Source organism: Acinonyx jubatus, chromosome D4 (genome assembly GCF_027475565.1).
Source record: "Acinonyx jubatus isolate Ajub_Pintada_27869175 chromosome D4, VMU_Ajub_asm_v1.0, whole genome shotgun sequence".
Classification (NCBI taxonomy): domain Eukaryota; kingdom Metazoa; phylum Chordata; class Mammalia; order Carnivora; family Felidae; genus Acinonyx; species Acinonyx jubatus.
The window spans coordinates 69,223,739-69,239,951 of NC_069391.1; the positions used below are offsets into that span (position 1 = coordinate 69,223,739).

At 44.5% G+C, this 16,213-nt stretch overlaps 1 protein-coding gene across 3 annotated transcripts in view; it reads left to right on the forward strand.

The window, feature by feature from the left end:
- The first annotated feature begins 456 nt into the window (after positions 1-456).
- Positions 457-16,213, forward strand: part of RASEF (RAS and EF-hand domain containing) — a 78,133-nt gene continuing 62,376 nt past the window's right edge. For all 3 annotated transcript variants that reach the window (XM_027048155.2, XM_053205221.1, XM_053205220.1), the window contains exon 1: positions 457-1,183. In XM_027048155.2, coding sequence (XP_026903956.1) covers positions 762-1,183 — 422 coding nt within the window. In that variant the 5' untranslated portion in view covers positions 457-761. The remainder of the gene's footprint in view (positions 1,184-16,213) is intronic.

Sequence of the window (16,213 nt, forward strand, 5' to 3'; positions counted from 1 at the left end):
CTTAATGTTGGAAGGACCTGGGTTAAGGAAAGCCGGTAAAAACAGAGAACGGCGTCTTCTGTAAATCGTCTAGTTTACTTTGTCAAAAAACTTGTATATGCAGAAGTTTACCAATTTTCCGGAATTACAAGAGAATAAAAATACACATAACGTTCACCAACTTGGAATCCTACACCTATCTTCCTTTTCTCTTTTTGTCCGGTTAGCTTTGCACACCTCTGCCAGCTCTTGGCTTTCCTGGGCAGTGTTTACGCGGAAGGGCCTGGGGACTCTAGTGCCAGGGTTCCGGCCGGGCCCCTAAACGCAAGAGCCCCCCAACCCAGGTTCCGCCGACTGGAGCTTGGCGCGGAAACCAGAGCGGGTTCCGGAGGCGTGGGAACCGGAGCCGTGCGCTCCTCCTACCTGGCTGGGCGGAGCCGGCCGGCCCGGAAAGTGAGGGCCGCGGGTCTCCGGCGCTCAGTTGCGGGCGGGCGGGGCTGCGCGGTGCGCGGAGTTGGGGGGGGCGCACTTAACACTGCTCCTGGGCCGGTAGGGGCAGCGCGTGGGGGCAGCGCGTGGGACCAGCGTCGAAGCGCGCCGCCCCCAGCCCGCCCAGGAGCCTCGCCCCGTCCGGACATTCCTGCAAGTGGCCGAACCAGCCGGACGAGCCCGACTCTCCGCGGTTCCCGGCGGCAGCAGGTGGCCCCGGAGTTCCTGCCCGTCACCTCAGCCCCGGCGGGCACTGCGCCCCAGAGCTGTCTGGGCTGTCCCCGCCGGGCGGGATGGAAGCGCACGGGGACCAGGAGGAGCTGGCCCGCTTGCGCTCCGTCTTCGCTGCCTGCGACGCGAACCGCTCGGGGCGCCTAGAGCGCGAGGAGTTCGGCGCGCTGTGCGCGGAGCTGCGCGTGCGGCCGGCAGACGCCGAGGCCGTGTTCCAGCGTCTAGACGCCGACCGGGACGGCGCCATCACCTTCCAGGAATTCGCACGCGGCTTCCGCGGGGCCCGCCGCGGGGGGCGGCACCGGGGCTGGGGGCCTCGGGAGCCCGCGTCCACCGCGGGCCAGGTGGAGCCGGACGGCGAGGAGGACGAGGGCGACGAGGACGCTGCGGAGACGCTGGCAGCACCCTGGGATCGCGCGAGCCCGGTCCAGGCTTGGCAGGACTTCCAGGCGCGACTCGGGGAAGAGGCCAAGTTCATCCCCAGGTGCGTGTGTGGTTGGAGGGCCGAAGGTGAGGATGGTGTTTCCTGTATTCCGGGTCCACGGACTCTAACTTTTTCAAGTCGAGACCCCCTAGAGTTGAAGAACGGGAGTGCGTTCAGAGTTCGGGTTTGGGGAGAAAGTTTTGCTTGCTCATTTCTGAGCCCTGCACAGGGCACTTTGTTAATTACCTGGGTCACAGTGAATTCCGCAGGGTCCAGAGTTTCTTCCCAGGCAAGGGTTTGGGAGCGCTCCCTACATTTAATCGCACTTTTTACCAAGGCCTCCATGCTGCACCCCGGAGCGTCGCTGCGATCGGCATACTCTACAAGTAGTTTTTGTATTTGTTGTTTTCTTACAACTACATAGAAGATCAAACATGTTGGGCATTTATATTCCTGGATTCGCATATTCATTGATGCGTACTATGTTCTAGGCATTTTACAGAGTTCGTTCATTTAATTGTTGCAACAACCCTGGGAAGTGGGTTTTCTTATTTCTGATTGTTGGGGAAACTTAAAGACTCAGAAATTTAGACCTGTAAGATATTAAGGGACTTGACTAGTTAATAAAAGAGCAGGGATTTGATCCCAGATATTGTTGAACTGAAAAACTGGTTTTATACAATGGAATCAAATGATAAAATCATACAATTAATTCTCTACTCCTATGGCTCCGACAGAAATAATATCAAGTTACTAACTTACTTTTTAGGGGTTAAGGGAATGCCTGCAGGGACAGGGCAGGGAAAGAAAGATACTCAGGTTTTATGCAAGAGTAATTTACATGTGTCCCTGCTTTCCTGCCATGGTATGTCTTGAGCTGCCAGTTTCACTTCTTCCTCTGGCACTACAAACACGTGAATGCTGTGAAAAGTATATTTCTGCTCTCTGTTTGGATTTTTGGTTGAAAGCTTATGGAGCTCTGACTGTCATTATTAATAACTGAAAGGTGTCATTCTGGCTGGCAATTCACATATCTTAGACTTAAGACTCAGAGAAGCAAGTAGCCCTGGGAGGGGACAGTGGTCTGGCTCACTCATTCACAGCGTGGACCTGCAGACCTGGAAACCTGGGTTCCACTTCCTCCTCTGCCCAGCTCCTCCCTCCAGTTTGGAAAGTGAGGCATGGAGAGTGACTCAGAGCAGTATGAGGCAGATGTGTAGAGAAAGTGGGTGTGATACCCATTTTTCTGTTATTTACAAATGAGTTAAAATGCAATGGCTCTACCAGGAAAATAGAAAAGTAAACATTGCTATAAACAGTATTCTTTGCGTTATCTCTTATCTGTAACTTGGTTTAGGTCTGCCTAATGAAAAGTAACAATTTTAGGAATAAGGAAAGGTGAACCCATGCCATGCTTTCTATCCACATGCGGATCTACTTTTCACAGTTGTGAACTCTCAGCAGCAAATATATGACACTTAACCATTAAGTGATTTAGAATGATCTTCTTAGAATCAGTATACAAACCAGGATTTAATATTGGTGATATTGTTATTATCATTTCCAAACTCTTCAAAGGTTATTAAATTTTATGGGCATCAGTGTCACCAGTAGACTTGTTTTAAGCCCCACCCCCTTCTGATTGGAGATTAACAAGTACAATATTTGTCTTTCTGTACTTGTTCAAGTGGAAAAGAACTAAACTGAGCTGCTGCATCTGATTGTTACCATGGCAGCCATTAACTGTTTTTGGTAAATTGAATTGCTTCCATTCCACTTTCCTCATACAGCTGTTCACCTTCCGTTCCTCTAATCCAAATGTGATAACACTCTTTTGTTATTGATAATGCCATCAGCATTATTTCAGCCAAATTAATTCTGCAAACATTATTGAGTGCTTATTTTGTGCCAGGCACTGTCTTAGGTACTGTCCTAGGTCCCTGGGGACAAAGAGAAGTATGGAATGTAGTTCATGACTTCAGGAAATTTATAGTGCAGGTGAAACATTTCTCAAAAAATTCATGGAGGAACATTTAAAGGTGAGAGGGTTTTTTTGCAAGAAATTCCATACATAGAGGACAGTCCAACGGACTACTATAACCGGGAGCTTTCTTTGAAGTCTTGAGTTTTTATTTTTAAAAAGGTCATGGGGGTGCCTGGGTGGTGCCTGAGTGGTCAGAGCATCTGACTCTTGATTTTGGCTCAGGTCATGGTCCCAGGATCATGGGATCAAGCCCGTCATTGGGATCTGCGCTGAGTGTGGAACTTGCTTAAGATTGTTTCTGTCTCTCCCCGTCTCTGTCCCTGTCCCCAGTTAGTGCCTGCACGTGCTTTCTCTTTCTCTCTCAAAAATAAAGAAACAATAAGAAAGGTCATGGCTTATTTTAATATAAAAGACTATATTTTCCTCCAGTGGGAACACTGTTTCTGTAGGAGGATGTGCCATTTTGCCTGGTGGCTTTATCCCATGCTTATCCAAGGGGTTTTCATGCCTAGTTTGAGAAGAACACATATAGATGTAAGAATATTGGGCTCCTTTAGAGGCAAAATGTGGTAGTTGACAGAATTTCCCATTTGTAAGACCATTCAAGCTCCTGGTGTAAAATGTTAAGCAAGTTTGGGTTAAACTCCCCAGTCATCAGTAATTGTGATCTTAGAGAAGAAATAATGTTGCACTGTCTGAAAGGATGAAAATGGTCTCTGGGATGTGTGTCAGCACACTCACAAATTGGTTTTTACTTAGCAGATTAAAGGGGACTGTCCAGAGTAGTCAAGTGACCTGTTAACCTGAACTGGGCAGGTGTAAATGGTCTTCAGGGTCAGGATGGCCATCACCACTTCCTAGAGAACTGGAATTAGGTCTGCCAGCAGGTGAAACCAGAATGGGCATGGCCATGTGGTTATATAAGAGAATTCAGGAAGGGAAGGTTGTACAGGGCCAAGAAAACTCCACGAAGCGGGAAGAGAACGTTGGGTGAGAGATAGAGAACAGGCTTGTAATAACCTAGCCTGGCCAATTTCTTGTGCCAGGTGTGTTATGAAAGAGAGTTTTGTACCTAGTACGTAATAAATGTGCTCGCTAAATGTTTGCAAAAACGAATGGAATAAACCTCTGTTCTTTGATTCCTTGGTTTATATATTGAGAATGCAGTTAGTTCATGTTATGTGCACTTTCTTCATTTGTTTTGTTGATTCCTTCCTTTTTTTTTTAAATACTGTGGTGTGAGCTGTTTATGGTGTTCTAAGATCAGCAAAGAAAGAGAGAAATAGGGTGTGTGTGTGTGTGTGTGTGTGTGTCTACATGCATGTGCCTGTGGGTGCATTGAGCATTTGACCAGGGGTGGGGGGATGGCGGAACTCTTTCCTCTAGTTGGAGCTGAAGCTTTTCAGAGCTTCCTTAACTCCATTTGCTGCGAATTGTGTTGTGATTTGATTTCACTTTGATAAATCAGTTTTGAGCCCCATGTTTTCACAAACAGAAACATGAGGATCCAGCTGCCACCAAAACCACAATGGATTTGTGCATGGGCACAGGTACTACAATGGCCAGATTAGGGACAGACCCAAGGTGGTGCTTGTAAGGTAACAGGTGTTAGTGTGATTGGTGACCCACTAGGCAGGACAAGGATGCCATTTGTTCAGGCACCCAAATCAGTCCTGTGTGGTTTCTTATGGTTTGTGACCTTTGTACACACACGGTGTTGAAGGGGAGACTTTTATATTGACAATTTAGAAAGAATAAATTTAATTGAGAAGAACTGAAACTACCGACCTGTGAGTTGTGTATGGGGTGTCAAAAACAGTGTACTTTAGCATCTCCATATAACTGTAGGGATGATTATGGAAATCGAGAGAAAGATCCATGGCTGAACACCAATCCCATTTAAGCAGGACATTTTTAAAACATGTAGCTACAAGTAGGCTGAAGTATAGTTTCCCTACTGCTCAGGGTTTCTTTTACATTTCCCCTTCTTGGGTTCCACGTTAGCCCTTTCCAGTCTGGTTGCATTTATTTATGTATGTATGTATGTATGCATGTATGTATGTATGTATGTATGTATGTATTTTTATTTTTGAGAGAGAGAGAGATTGAGCACGCACGCACAGCTGGGGAGGGGCCGAGAGAGGGAGATACAGAACCTGAGGCAGGCTCCAGGCTCTAAGCTGTCAGCACAGAGCCTGATACAGGGCTCAAACTCATAAACCGTGAGATCATGACCTGAGCTGAAGTCAGATGCCTAATGGACTGAGCCACCCAGGCTCTCCGTGGTTGTCTTCTTTTAAAATAGCATGGTTGTTTCATGCAGCCCCTTCCTTTCCATGGTCTGGTACAAGATCACAAGATGGGGAGGCAGAAGAGAGATAAAGGCAGAGAAAGAAAAACTCAGAAAGAGGGCTGGAGAATTGGAGCAAGAGAGGGTACAGGTGAAGGGAGAGGAAAGACAGAGATCAATAGATAGATGGACAGATTGGATAGTGCCTCAGTTTCCCCTCTCTTTCCACTGAAGAGGCCATGAGCCACCTTGAGACGGGAGAGGCAAATCAGCTTTGCTCAATCTAATTTTAGCTCTTGAGTATCTCCAAAATGTGGGTATCTTGGTGCTTTGGACTGTGTGTTTGTAGATAAGTATATGTTTTCTACTCATGTGGCCAGGAATATATCTGGTGCTCATCTGGGGAGATAAAGATTTGTTCTAGCCTTGAGACATGACAGTGGGTTGGGTCCCAGTCCTGGAAAAGAATTAAGGGTGATTTTGCCTGTGTCTGATATTTACTTCTGGGGCTGGCTTTGGGATCTATCAGTGTAGTAGCCACAGGCTTTCCAGAATTCTCTGCCTTTTCTGGGTTCAGAAGTGGGGTGTTTATATGTATATTTATTTTCTAACTGTTGCTGGTCTTTTGCTTTTTGTTTTCTCCTCTTTAGTACATCTTCTGTTGTAATTCAGTGTGTCATTTCCCTGCTGCTGAGCGGGAGAAATGTGTCTGTTAAGAAAACCGCAGCTCAGCCTCGAACCTTCCGAGACTTGCTCCTGGGCTTTGTAGGGGTCTGCTGGTGGCTTGGCTTTTATGGACTCTACTTGATGATGGTCCCTTCTGGTTTTGATAGTTGAATTTCATCTCAAGGTGATAGTTTCATTTAGGTCTCCTGGCCCCAGAAATGTATTCTGGCCTTCCTGTCCTTGGAAGACTATCTGTTCTGGCCATGTGGTTAGTGGCCTGCTCAGATTGTGAGATCTCACTGATTGTTCAGGTCTTTATTCTCAGGTTTTGATAAGAGATGATTTATCCCGCCCTTATGAGGTGGGCATAAAGAAAAAGGCTTAAAATGGGGTGTCCTTGGGAAGACTGCACTCCAAGAACCATAGACTGTTCTCTTAGCTTGTCTTTTAACCTGAAATTTTGATTTACTCCTCTCCCAAATCACTGTTCAGATTCAGGGTCATACTACTCCTATCACTGTACATATAGATATCTTTACCTGTTTCTGGGGGCACCTGGGTGGCTCAGTCAGTTAAGTGTCCGACTTTGGCTCAGGTCATGATCTCACGGTTTGTGAGTTGGAGCCCTGCATCGGGCTCTGCTGTTCATGTGGAGCCCACTTCACATCCTCTGTCACCTCCACTTTGCCCCTCCCCTGCATGCACTTTCTCTCTCTCTCTCTCTCTCTCAAAAATAAAGAAAAAAGAAAAAAAAATCTTTACCTGTTTCTTCATTTCCACCCGGGTTACACAATTATTTCATTTGAAAAATGGAAGTAGCGCCATTGCACTGATCTGCCTTGAATGGAGGTTTGGAGGCTGACAGCAGAAACGGGACCCTGTAGGTGATGGGAGAGATCGGAGCACCATGGGCGTTCAAATGCCTGGGTTTTTCCTCCTAAGATGGTGTATGCAGTACACATTCTTGGTTCATGTGTAACTTGTTAAAGCTGAGGCAGCTCCTGACTGCAGTGTGTAGTTGGAAGGAAGAAGCAGGAAGAGATTCTTTATCGTGGGCATTCAGGCTGCTTCTGTTTGATGACATTAGTCTTCTATCAGGTTGTAAAATGGAAAGTAAACACTGCTTTCTACAGGGAAGTTGTAACGGGGGAATATATGTATGACACATGATTTTCTTGGAGTTAGTTCCTCAAAAAAATTCCATTGCTTCAACTTGTAAATATCCAAGATTTTCCAAATTATAATTGCTTTTGTCAGAGCAGTTATAAAAGGAGAATAGTGAATTGTGACCTTTAAGAACTTAGTTTGTATGTCTTATAAAAAGATAGACAGATGCAGTAACTCAAACATGTTTCTGTAATTCTTTCTCTCATTCACTCAGTGTGCCTGCCAGTGTCCTAGGCACACTACAGAGACTTTGTAGACTTGACCCTGACCTTCAAAGAGCTTATTTCCCACCTTAAATACATAGGAGTTTCTGATACCTGAAGGACCTGGGATGAGGTATAATATGAAAAAATACCTCTTGGCACATACCCTATGCTGTGGACGTTTCATGTCAAGAGTGTTTCTGAAATCAGACCCTTTGAGGTCTTTCCATGTGTACCTGGGAGTCTTAGAATCCTAAATGTTTTTGTTTTCATTTCGATAAAATATAACACAAACTGATTTGCACACATTTGGTATCACCTGGATGACTCCTACGTCAGAGATTTGGCCGCTCTGTTTCAAAGCCTGCCTTTGTGGTTAAGATTGTGTGGCATCCCCAGCACTGCATTCATAGGCAGAACAGTGCATGGTGATATGTTCATGTCAAGTGGCTGACAACACAAAGCAAAACTATGCCTGACACTTGAATTTACCAGGGTAGCTTCTCAGGTAGGAAACAAAGGATGCACACACTAGAAATGGTAGCTTTCCCAACTCTGTGCTTTGACCTTCAGAGTATGAAAAATTAGAATTTCTACTTCAAATCTGAATTTTTCACCATCTTTTATAAGCTGGCATCACCCACAGCACTGAGCCTACATCCAGCATGACAGTTCACTCATGAACTGTCCAAACTGTTGGATTGTCTGTGGTCTCTGTAGAAAGTGATGGGAGAGTGGGGTTTTGGTTGTGTCAATGTGCTCCAAAGAGCCACGTGCAAGCTGTGCTACCATATTGATGTTGGCTACGGTGATTTAGTTTCAGACGGAAGTGTATCCCCTGTCAGGTTAGATGAATGTTGCTAATTCTGACTTCATTGATTTTGTAAATGCATGTTGGTCTTCTAAGTGTTTTGGAGCTATAAGTATAGGACGTTTATATATGGTTTATGTTTGTTCCTGGTTAAGCAACATGGTAAAAACAATATTTATGTCAACCCTGGAACTCATAGGAGATATTTTTAAGCAAGGTCTGCATGTTAATCAAGTGTGAGATACACTGTTCTAAAAAAGACTTGAAATTCTCAAGAACAATGTAGGATTGGAAATGTTAGTTTATTTATCATTGCTTATCAATCTTGTCTATCTCTCTTTTTTTAATTTTTTTAAATGTTTATTTTTGAGAGAGAGAGAGAGAGAGAGAGAGAGAGAGAGAGAGAGAGAGAGACTGCAAGTGGGGGAGGGGCAGAGAGAGAGGGAGACACAGAATCCGAAGCAGGCTCCAGGCTCTGAGCTGTCAGCAAAGAGCCTGACGTGGGGCTTGAACTCACAAACTGTGAGATCATGACCTGAGCCTGTCAGATGTTTAACCGACTAAGCCACCCAGGCACCCCAGTCTTGTCCATCTTCTAACTTGAGGGCATTAATACTGTTGAAGAAGTTCATCTTGAATGGTTCCCAATCTTGTCATTTAATCCAACAGAAGAAACTTACCTTTTTCTCTGTCCATCCTTCCTCCCTCTCTTCCTCCCTTCCTTCTCCTTCCTTCCTTCCACCCATCCTTCCTTCCTTCCTATAACATGTTTTTATATCCACATGTGCCTGGGATTGGGCTAGATACTGGGTGTTTTAAAATAGTACCCTGTCAGGAGCGCCTGGGTGGCTCAGTCGGTTGGGCGTCCAACTTCGGCTCAGGTCGTGATCTCACGGTCCATGGGTTCGAGCCCCGCGTCAGGCTCTGTGTTGACATTTCAGAGCCTGCAGCCTGGTTCCGATTCTGTGTCTCCCTCTCTCTCTGCCCCTCCCCTGCTCAAGCTCTGTCTCTGTCTCTCTCAAAAATAAATAAACATTAAAAAAAATTTTTTAAATAGTATCCTGTTAGAAATCAGAGTTTCTTGGCCAGTTTGTCTCTATCCAGAGGTGATAGCATCAGTGAGGTTATAGAATGGAAAGAATCATGGGTGGATGGTCTGAGTTCAGCTCTTACTGGTGGTCAGAAATCAAACAGGTAAACTAAAATTCAGAGTTTCTTCCTGTCTTCGATACAGAAGTCGTATCCTTCTAGCTCCTATGATGGTGTTACAGTTCCATTGAGGGACTCTAGGCACCTGTCAGATGACCTCCAGGTTCCCTTCTCTTACCATCCTGTGGGTCGTGACTGATGTCATGGAGGTGGGGGTCACAAACTCAGGGGTCTGGGGCCAGATGAGTAACACTGAGCTGGTGGAGAAGAGTCCGGGCCCAAAATCAGCCTCTCTGAACTGTCATGCTGGATGTAGGCTCAGTGCTGTGAATGATACCAGCTTATAAAAGATGGTGAAAAATTCAGATTTGAAGTGGAAATTCCAATTTTTCAGACTCTGATGGTCAAAGCACAGAGTTGGGAAAGCTACCATTTCTAGTTTGCACATCCTTTGTTTCCTACCTGAGAAGGTACCCTGGTAAATTCAAGTGTCAGGCATAGTTTTGCTTTGAGAATCCATGTTGATGTGAGCATGTGATTGCACGGTACCCTAAATTAGGACTTGGGCTGCTGCTTCCACTTCCCAAGTTTGTGGGTAGTATTTTTTGACCCAAAGACAGTCTCTCTCTACCACTGTTTTTTTTCTCCTGGATATTGTTGTACTTTTCGGAGTCACCTTGTTCAGGCTTAACAGATGTTGCTTGTACGATATTTTCTGCCTCCAGGTTTTGCTGCCCTGATAGGTGCGTCCTTGGGGGAGGAGGGCTGAGTTCTGAATGCATTGGGATGTCCAGAACCCCTTTTACCCTAATGTCTTTCTCTTCATTTGAAGCTAGAACAACATTTAAGGCATGTCACAGTTTTTAAGCATATCTTAATTTTTAAGACTTGTAACAAAGTCAATCAGAATGGAATGACTTCTGATTAAAAATAAAGGAATTTGGGTATAAGAGGTACTGCAGTGGTATTATCTTTTACTGTTGGAATACTTTGTCCTTCAGACATAAAATTTTTCACAGATGAAAAGATGCTCAACAATACTAATCATCAGGGAAATGCAAATCAAAACCACAATGCAATACCGTCTCACAGCTGTTAGGATGGCTATTATAAAAAAACCAGAAAGTAACAAATCCTAGTGAGGATGTGGAGAAATGGAACCCTGGTACACTGTTGGTGGGAATATAAAATGGTGTAGCCACTATGGAAAATAACATGGAGGTTTCTCAAAAAATTAAAAATAGAACTACCATATGGGGTGCCTGGTTGGCCCAGTTAGTTAAATGTCCAACTCTTGATTTCCGCTCAGGTCATGATCTCATGGTTATGAGATCAAGCCCCATGTCGGGCTCTGCGCTGACAGCACTGGGATTATCTCTCTTTCTTTTTCTTTTTCTCTGTCTCTCTCTCTCTCCCCCTTTCTGTCCCTCCCCAACACGCATGCACACTCATCCTCTCTCTCAAAATAAATAAATAAACATTAAAAAAAAACCCCAGAACTAGCATATGATCCAGCTTCTGGGTATGTATACACTTCTGGGTATGTATACAAGAGAATTGATTAAAATGAGGATCTTAAAGAGATATCTGCACTCTCACGATCATTGTAGCATTATTCACAATAGCCAAGAGGTGGAAATAATCTAAGTGTCCACTGACAGACGAATGGATGAAGAATATGTATATAATACAATGGAATATCATTTAGCTTTAAAAAAATAAGGAATTCCCACAATGTGGGACACTGTACATGAACCTTGAGGAATTACACTAAGTAAAACAAACTAGTCACAGAAGGACAAAGACTGCATGATTCCACTTATATCTTAAGTAGACTCTTGGAAGGAGAAAGTAGAATGGTGGTTGTGGGGGGGGGGGTAGGCGACAATGGAGAGTTCCTGTTTGATGGGTATAGCCTGTCAGTCATTCAAGATGAAATCATTCTGGAGATTTGCTCTACAATAATGTGCAGTACAGGACTGTCCACTTAAAATTTTGTTAAGAAGGTAGATTTCATGTATGTTTCTTACCATGATAAAAAAAGTTAAAGAAATACGAATTTTTTTCAGACAGATAAGAAATTTGAAGAGTTATCAAAGCTCTGTGCCTTGATTTCTGTTTGTGTCATTTGTTTCTGAGCCATCCCAAATACAGGGTCTGTGAAGCTTTGCCCCTTGAATGTACTCATACTGGCTGTTTTTAGGCAAGCAGGCAGAAACACTTGAGGTAATGACACATTCTAAGAGCACTCTCTCGCCACACACATACACCAAGGGCAGTCACTATTCAATTTCAATTTTTTTTTAAATTAGTTTTGGGACATTTTATGAGAATGTTCAACCACGATACCCCATTGTGATTATTTACAATTATAAAATTATGGAGCATGTTCAGGTGGCCATTTTGTCATAATATTTTTGACCAGGAATATTTTTTAAATGTCTGGATATAAAGCAAACATGTGCAAATGAGTTATTCATTTTGAAATCCGAATGCAGTGGTGAGAGTATCACCTGCTGGCAGAGGTGAAAGGGCTCACGGGAGCTAGTGGCACATCCACTGACTTGTGGCTCATCTACAGGGCATGGCGGCTGTGCCATTTCATCCCTTGACGTGACACGATCACCTCGTAATTCTTGCTTCCGTAGAACAGAGTTATAGTCTGCTCTGGGCTGGGGTGGAAAAATTCTGGGAGAGTCCATCGACATTTGCTTAGAAAATCCATGTTTTAGGATGTTCATATGTCATGTTTTCTGACTGAAATGCTATAAACCAGTGTTGGTGTTTGTGATGCAAAATATTTTTTCTTTTCCTCCTTGGGGATCCATGGCACAGCATGTACTTCACAGTCTGGCAGAAATGGTTAGCTTGGGGATGTTAATGAATGAATTACAGTACCGGCATTCTGCTCTACCATGGTGTATGCATTCCAGAAAGACATAATATTCTGCAAACACATAAGACATATGAAGAAGGATAGGATGGGGCTGACCACTCAATATTGTACACCTTTGTAACCAGAACACTGGAAAAAAAAGCACAATAAAAAAAAAAGCCATGTTAGATTAAAAAAATTTTTTTTAATGTTTATTTTTCAGAGAGAGATAGAGAGACAGAGTGTGAGCAGGGGAGGGGCAGAGAGAGAGGGAGACACAAAATCTGAAGCAGGCTCCCGGGTCCTAGCTGTCAGCACAGAGCCCAATGTGGGGCTCGAACTCATGAACCATGAGATCATGACCTGAGCCGAAGTCAGACGCTTAACTGACTGAGCCACCCAGGAGCCTCAGTCATGTTAGAGACATAGACATGGAAATACAACAGCCCAGGAATACCTGCACATGTTTTAAAAAACAAAAATATAGGATATTACAGTTTAATTTTTTTTTTGAAGATTAAGGTAGCTTGATGGAGGAGGTATATAGGTTGTGGCTGCTGAGTTATAGGGACAAGGACAAAATGCACAAAGCTCTGAGAGAACCAGGACAAAGCATGTGGACCATCTGTGCCAAGAGGAAGGCCCCCGGCCGAGTGGGCATTGTGTCGGCCCTGTATTTACCTCAGCTGCCGCTGCAGCTTGGGGAATGGACTTGCATTTGGTGGCTGTTTCTTGGGGGCACAGAGCCTTAATATGCTGGGAAACACAGCTTCCACTTCAGCATCACTCACCTGTTGACCTAGGAAACAAGCTGGTTGATGCTATAGGAACACACATTGTGGTGGAGCAGTCCTGGTCTTCAGTACAAATTCATGAGGGGGCAGGGCCAGGCACAAAGCCAGCGCTGAGTGGGAGGTTGGTTCTGTGTGTACAGATTCAGAGGCTTTGTACTGGTCTAAGGGGATAATGCATTGCCTTGCTGCTAATAGATTATAGTGAATAAGCTGTCTTTAGGCCAATAAAAATCCATCAATCCCCAAAAGTGCAGCTTTTTCAGACAGGTTATTACAATCCTAATGAGCCCTGTGACAATTAAAATGTTACGATATAGCTGAGCATTTGGAGCCCGTAAAAAGTGACCTACTCCATCGAATGACACTTAAAGTTCGTATTTGCCAACTGAAAAATAATTCAGTTCTTATTGAATTCAATTTATTCAACTGAGTAAGTTGAATAATCTTATTCAGCTCTTTTAGGCAGTGCTAGCTTGTATATGCTGTGAAGCTGGTATATATTCGTTTATGTGTGATTAGCCCCAAAGTGCAATGATGTAAACTACCATATTATTTAGGGTTCCCTAGAGAAACAGAAACTATAAAGTGTGTGTGTGTGTGTGTGTGTATAAGAGAGAGAAAGGAATTTATTTTAAGGAATTGGTTCTTAGATTGTGTAGGCTGGCAAGTCCAGAGTCTGCGGAGGTAGACCAGGAGGCTGGAGACCCCGGGAAGAGTCATTGCAGGCAGAGGGATGGGCAGAATGCCTTCTTCCTCCAGGGAGGTCAGTCTTTTATCTTAAGGTCTTCAGCTAATTGGATGAGGCCTGCCTGCATCATGGAGGGGAATGTGCTTTACTCAGAGCCTACTGATTTAAATGTTAGTGTCATTTACAAAATGCCTTCACAGCAGCATCCAGACGTGTATGACCAAGTGTTTGAGTACAGTAGCCTCACCAAGTTGACACATAAAATTAACCACAGCCAGTAAGAAACTTTTTCAGATGTTCCCAGTTTCTGAGATTCCCAATGTCTTGGGAATCAGTTTTGAAAAGATCAGAGACCATTTTAAAAATGCTTCTAGGTTATAAAATATATACCAGAACACTTGTGGATATTTACTTGAATCTGGAAAAAAACCCCGGTACGTATGTTATATTCCTCCCTTGCCCCTTCCAAATGCCTAAACAGTCCAAAACAACATTCCAAATTTCTGTGGCAGCTTTCTGTGGTTCCTGTTATTTTTCTATCTGCCAAGAAAAGGCTTGCCCTGCATGTGTTTATGGCTCTGAGATGCCCCCTGGGGGGAAATGGGCTTCCTCTGTACCGCTCCATCCTTACCCTGCAGTCCCACTCTTCATCACAGTATCCGTGAGTCTGAACCAAGCACCTGACAGAAGAGGCATTTTGGATTGAAGCAGCCTTGGCCGCATCAAGCCACGCCAGCATTCCACACTGTTGCCCTTTCCCGGGCAAACCATCTCCTTGCTTGCTTCTGTCTTCCTTCTCCTCCTTCGTTTTCTTTCCCTCCTTCCCTTTCTTTCCCTCCTTCCCTCTTGCAGATGCTGTGGAAAAGTCATTATGCCACGAAGTCCAAAGATAATGAGAAACATTATGAAGTTCCTTAGAGCAGGGAAGGTTCTTCCTCTACTGTCCCCAACTACTAGTTTTAGTCCCTGAATTGGTAGCTCCTAACAAGGATGCAATTTGAGAGGCATAGGGAATCCCAGAAGTGTTCCACCAGATAAAAGTCCTAAAATTCAGCCATAAGAAAGCTGCTAGTTGCATGCTCATTTTTCAGTTCCCAGGAGCTCAACAGACACTGCTTTCGTTATTATTTTTTTTTTACTTTTTTAAAGTTTATTTATTTTGAGAGAGAGAGAATATCCCGAGCAGGCTGCTGGCATGGAGCCTGATTCGGGGCTTGAACCCACAAATTGTGAGATTGTGCCCTGAGCCGAAAATCAGGAGTCGGTCGCTTAACCATCTGAGTCACCCAGGTACCCCAGCAGACACTTCTTTTAAATCACACCTGTTCTCAGGCACTGCTACTCAGCAGTGCAGACCAGCAGCACTGGCAGCACCTGGTAGTGGTTCTAGAACCACAGACTCTGAAGCCCCACCATGAACCTGCTGAAGCACTTGCATTTTAAGAGGGTCCCTGGGTGAGTTGTGCACATTTTAAACTCTGTTAGGGAGGTGCACCTGGGTGGCTCAGTCCGTTAAGCGTCCGACTTGGGCTCAGGTCATGATCTCACAGTTCATGAGTTCTGGACCCGAGATGGGCTCTGTGCTGACAGCTCAGAGCCTGGAGCCTGCATCAGATTCTGTGTGTACCTCTCTCTTTCTGCTCCTCCCCCACTCGTCCGCTCCCCTCTCCCTTCTCTCTCTCTCCAAAATAAATTAACATTTAAAAATTGTTTTAACTCTGCCAGTAAAATGAGAAATGAGAGTATGGGATTTAGCCACTTTTGCTTGGGAGTTGCTTATAAAGAGATAGAGAAGACCGAGAAAGAGAATGTTGAACTTAGGTAGAAAATATGAACTTGACGTATGCCAGAATTATGCCTTGGGTTGCCCTGGTTGTCTGAAATCTGAATTGTGAAGTGTTCCTGACAGAATTTACCATGAAGATAAGTAATTGATACTTCGCTGAATATATTGTGTATTTTGTGAATGTATTCTTCAAAGACGTACGCATACAGAACAGTTCACAGAGCTTAATCTTCCTTGATCTTCCCACATGGAATGCTCACGTAATCGGCATCCAGATCAAGAACCTGAACATTTTACCAATTTTTCCGAAGTCCCCAGTGCTCCCTTTCAATCCCTGTTGTCCTCAGCCCCAGAATAGTCATTATCCTTTGCCTTTTTTTTTTTAACATCTATTTATTTTTGAGAGACAGAGAGAGACAGAGCACAAGTGGGGGAGGGGCAGAGAGAGAAAGAGACACAGAATCCGAAGCAGGCTTCAGGCTCTGAGCTGTCAGCACAGAGCCCGACATGGGGCTCAAACCCACAAACCGTGAGATCATGACCTGAGCTGAAGTCGGACGCCCAACCGACTGAGCCACCCAGGTGCCCCTGCCAGGGTTTTTTTGTTTTTGTTTTTTGTTTTAATTTACATACAGGGCCCCAAACAGCGTATCTTCCTTCCTGTGCTCCACATTGTG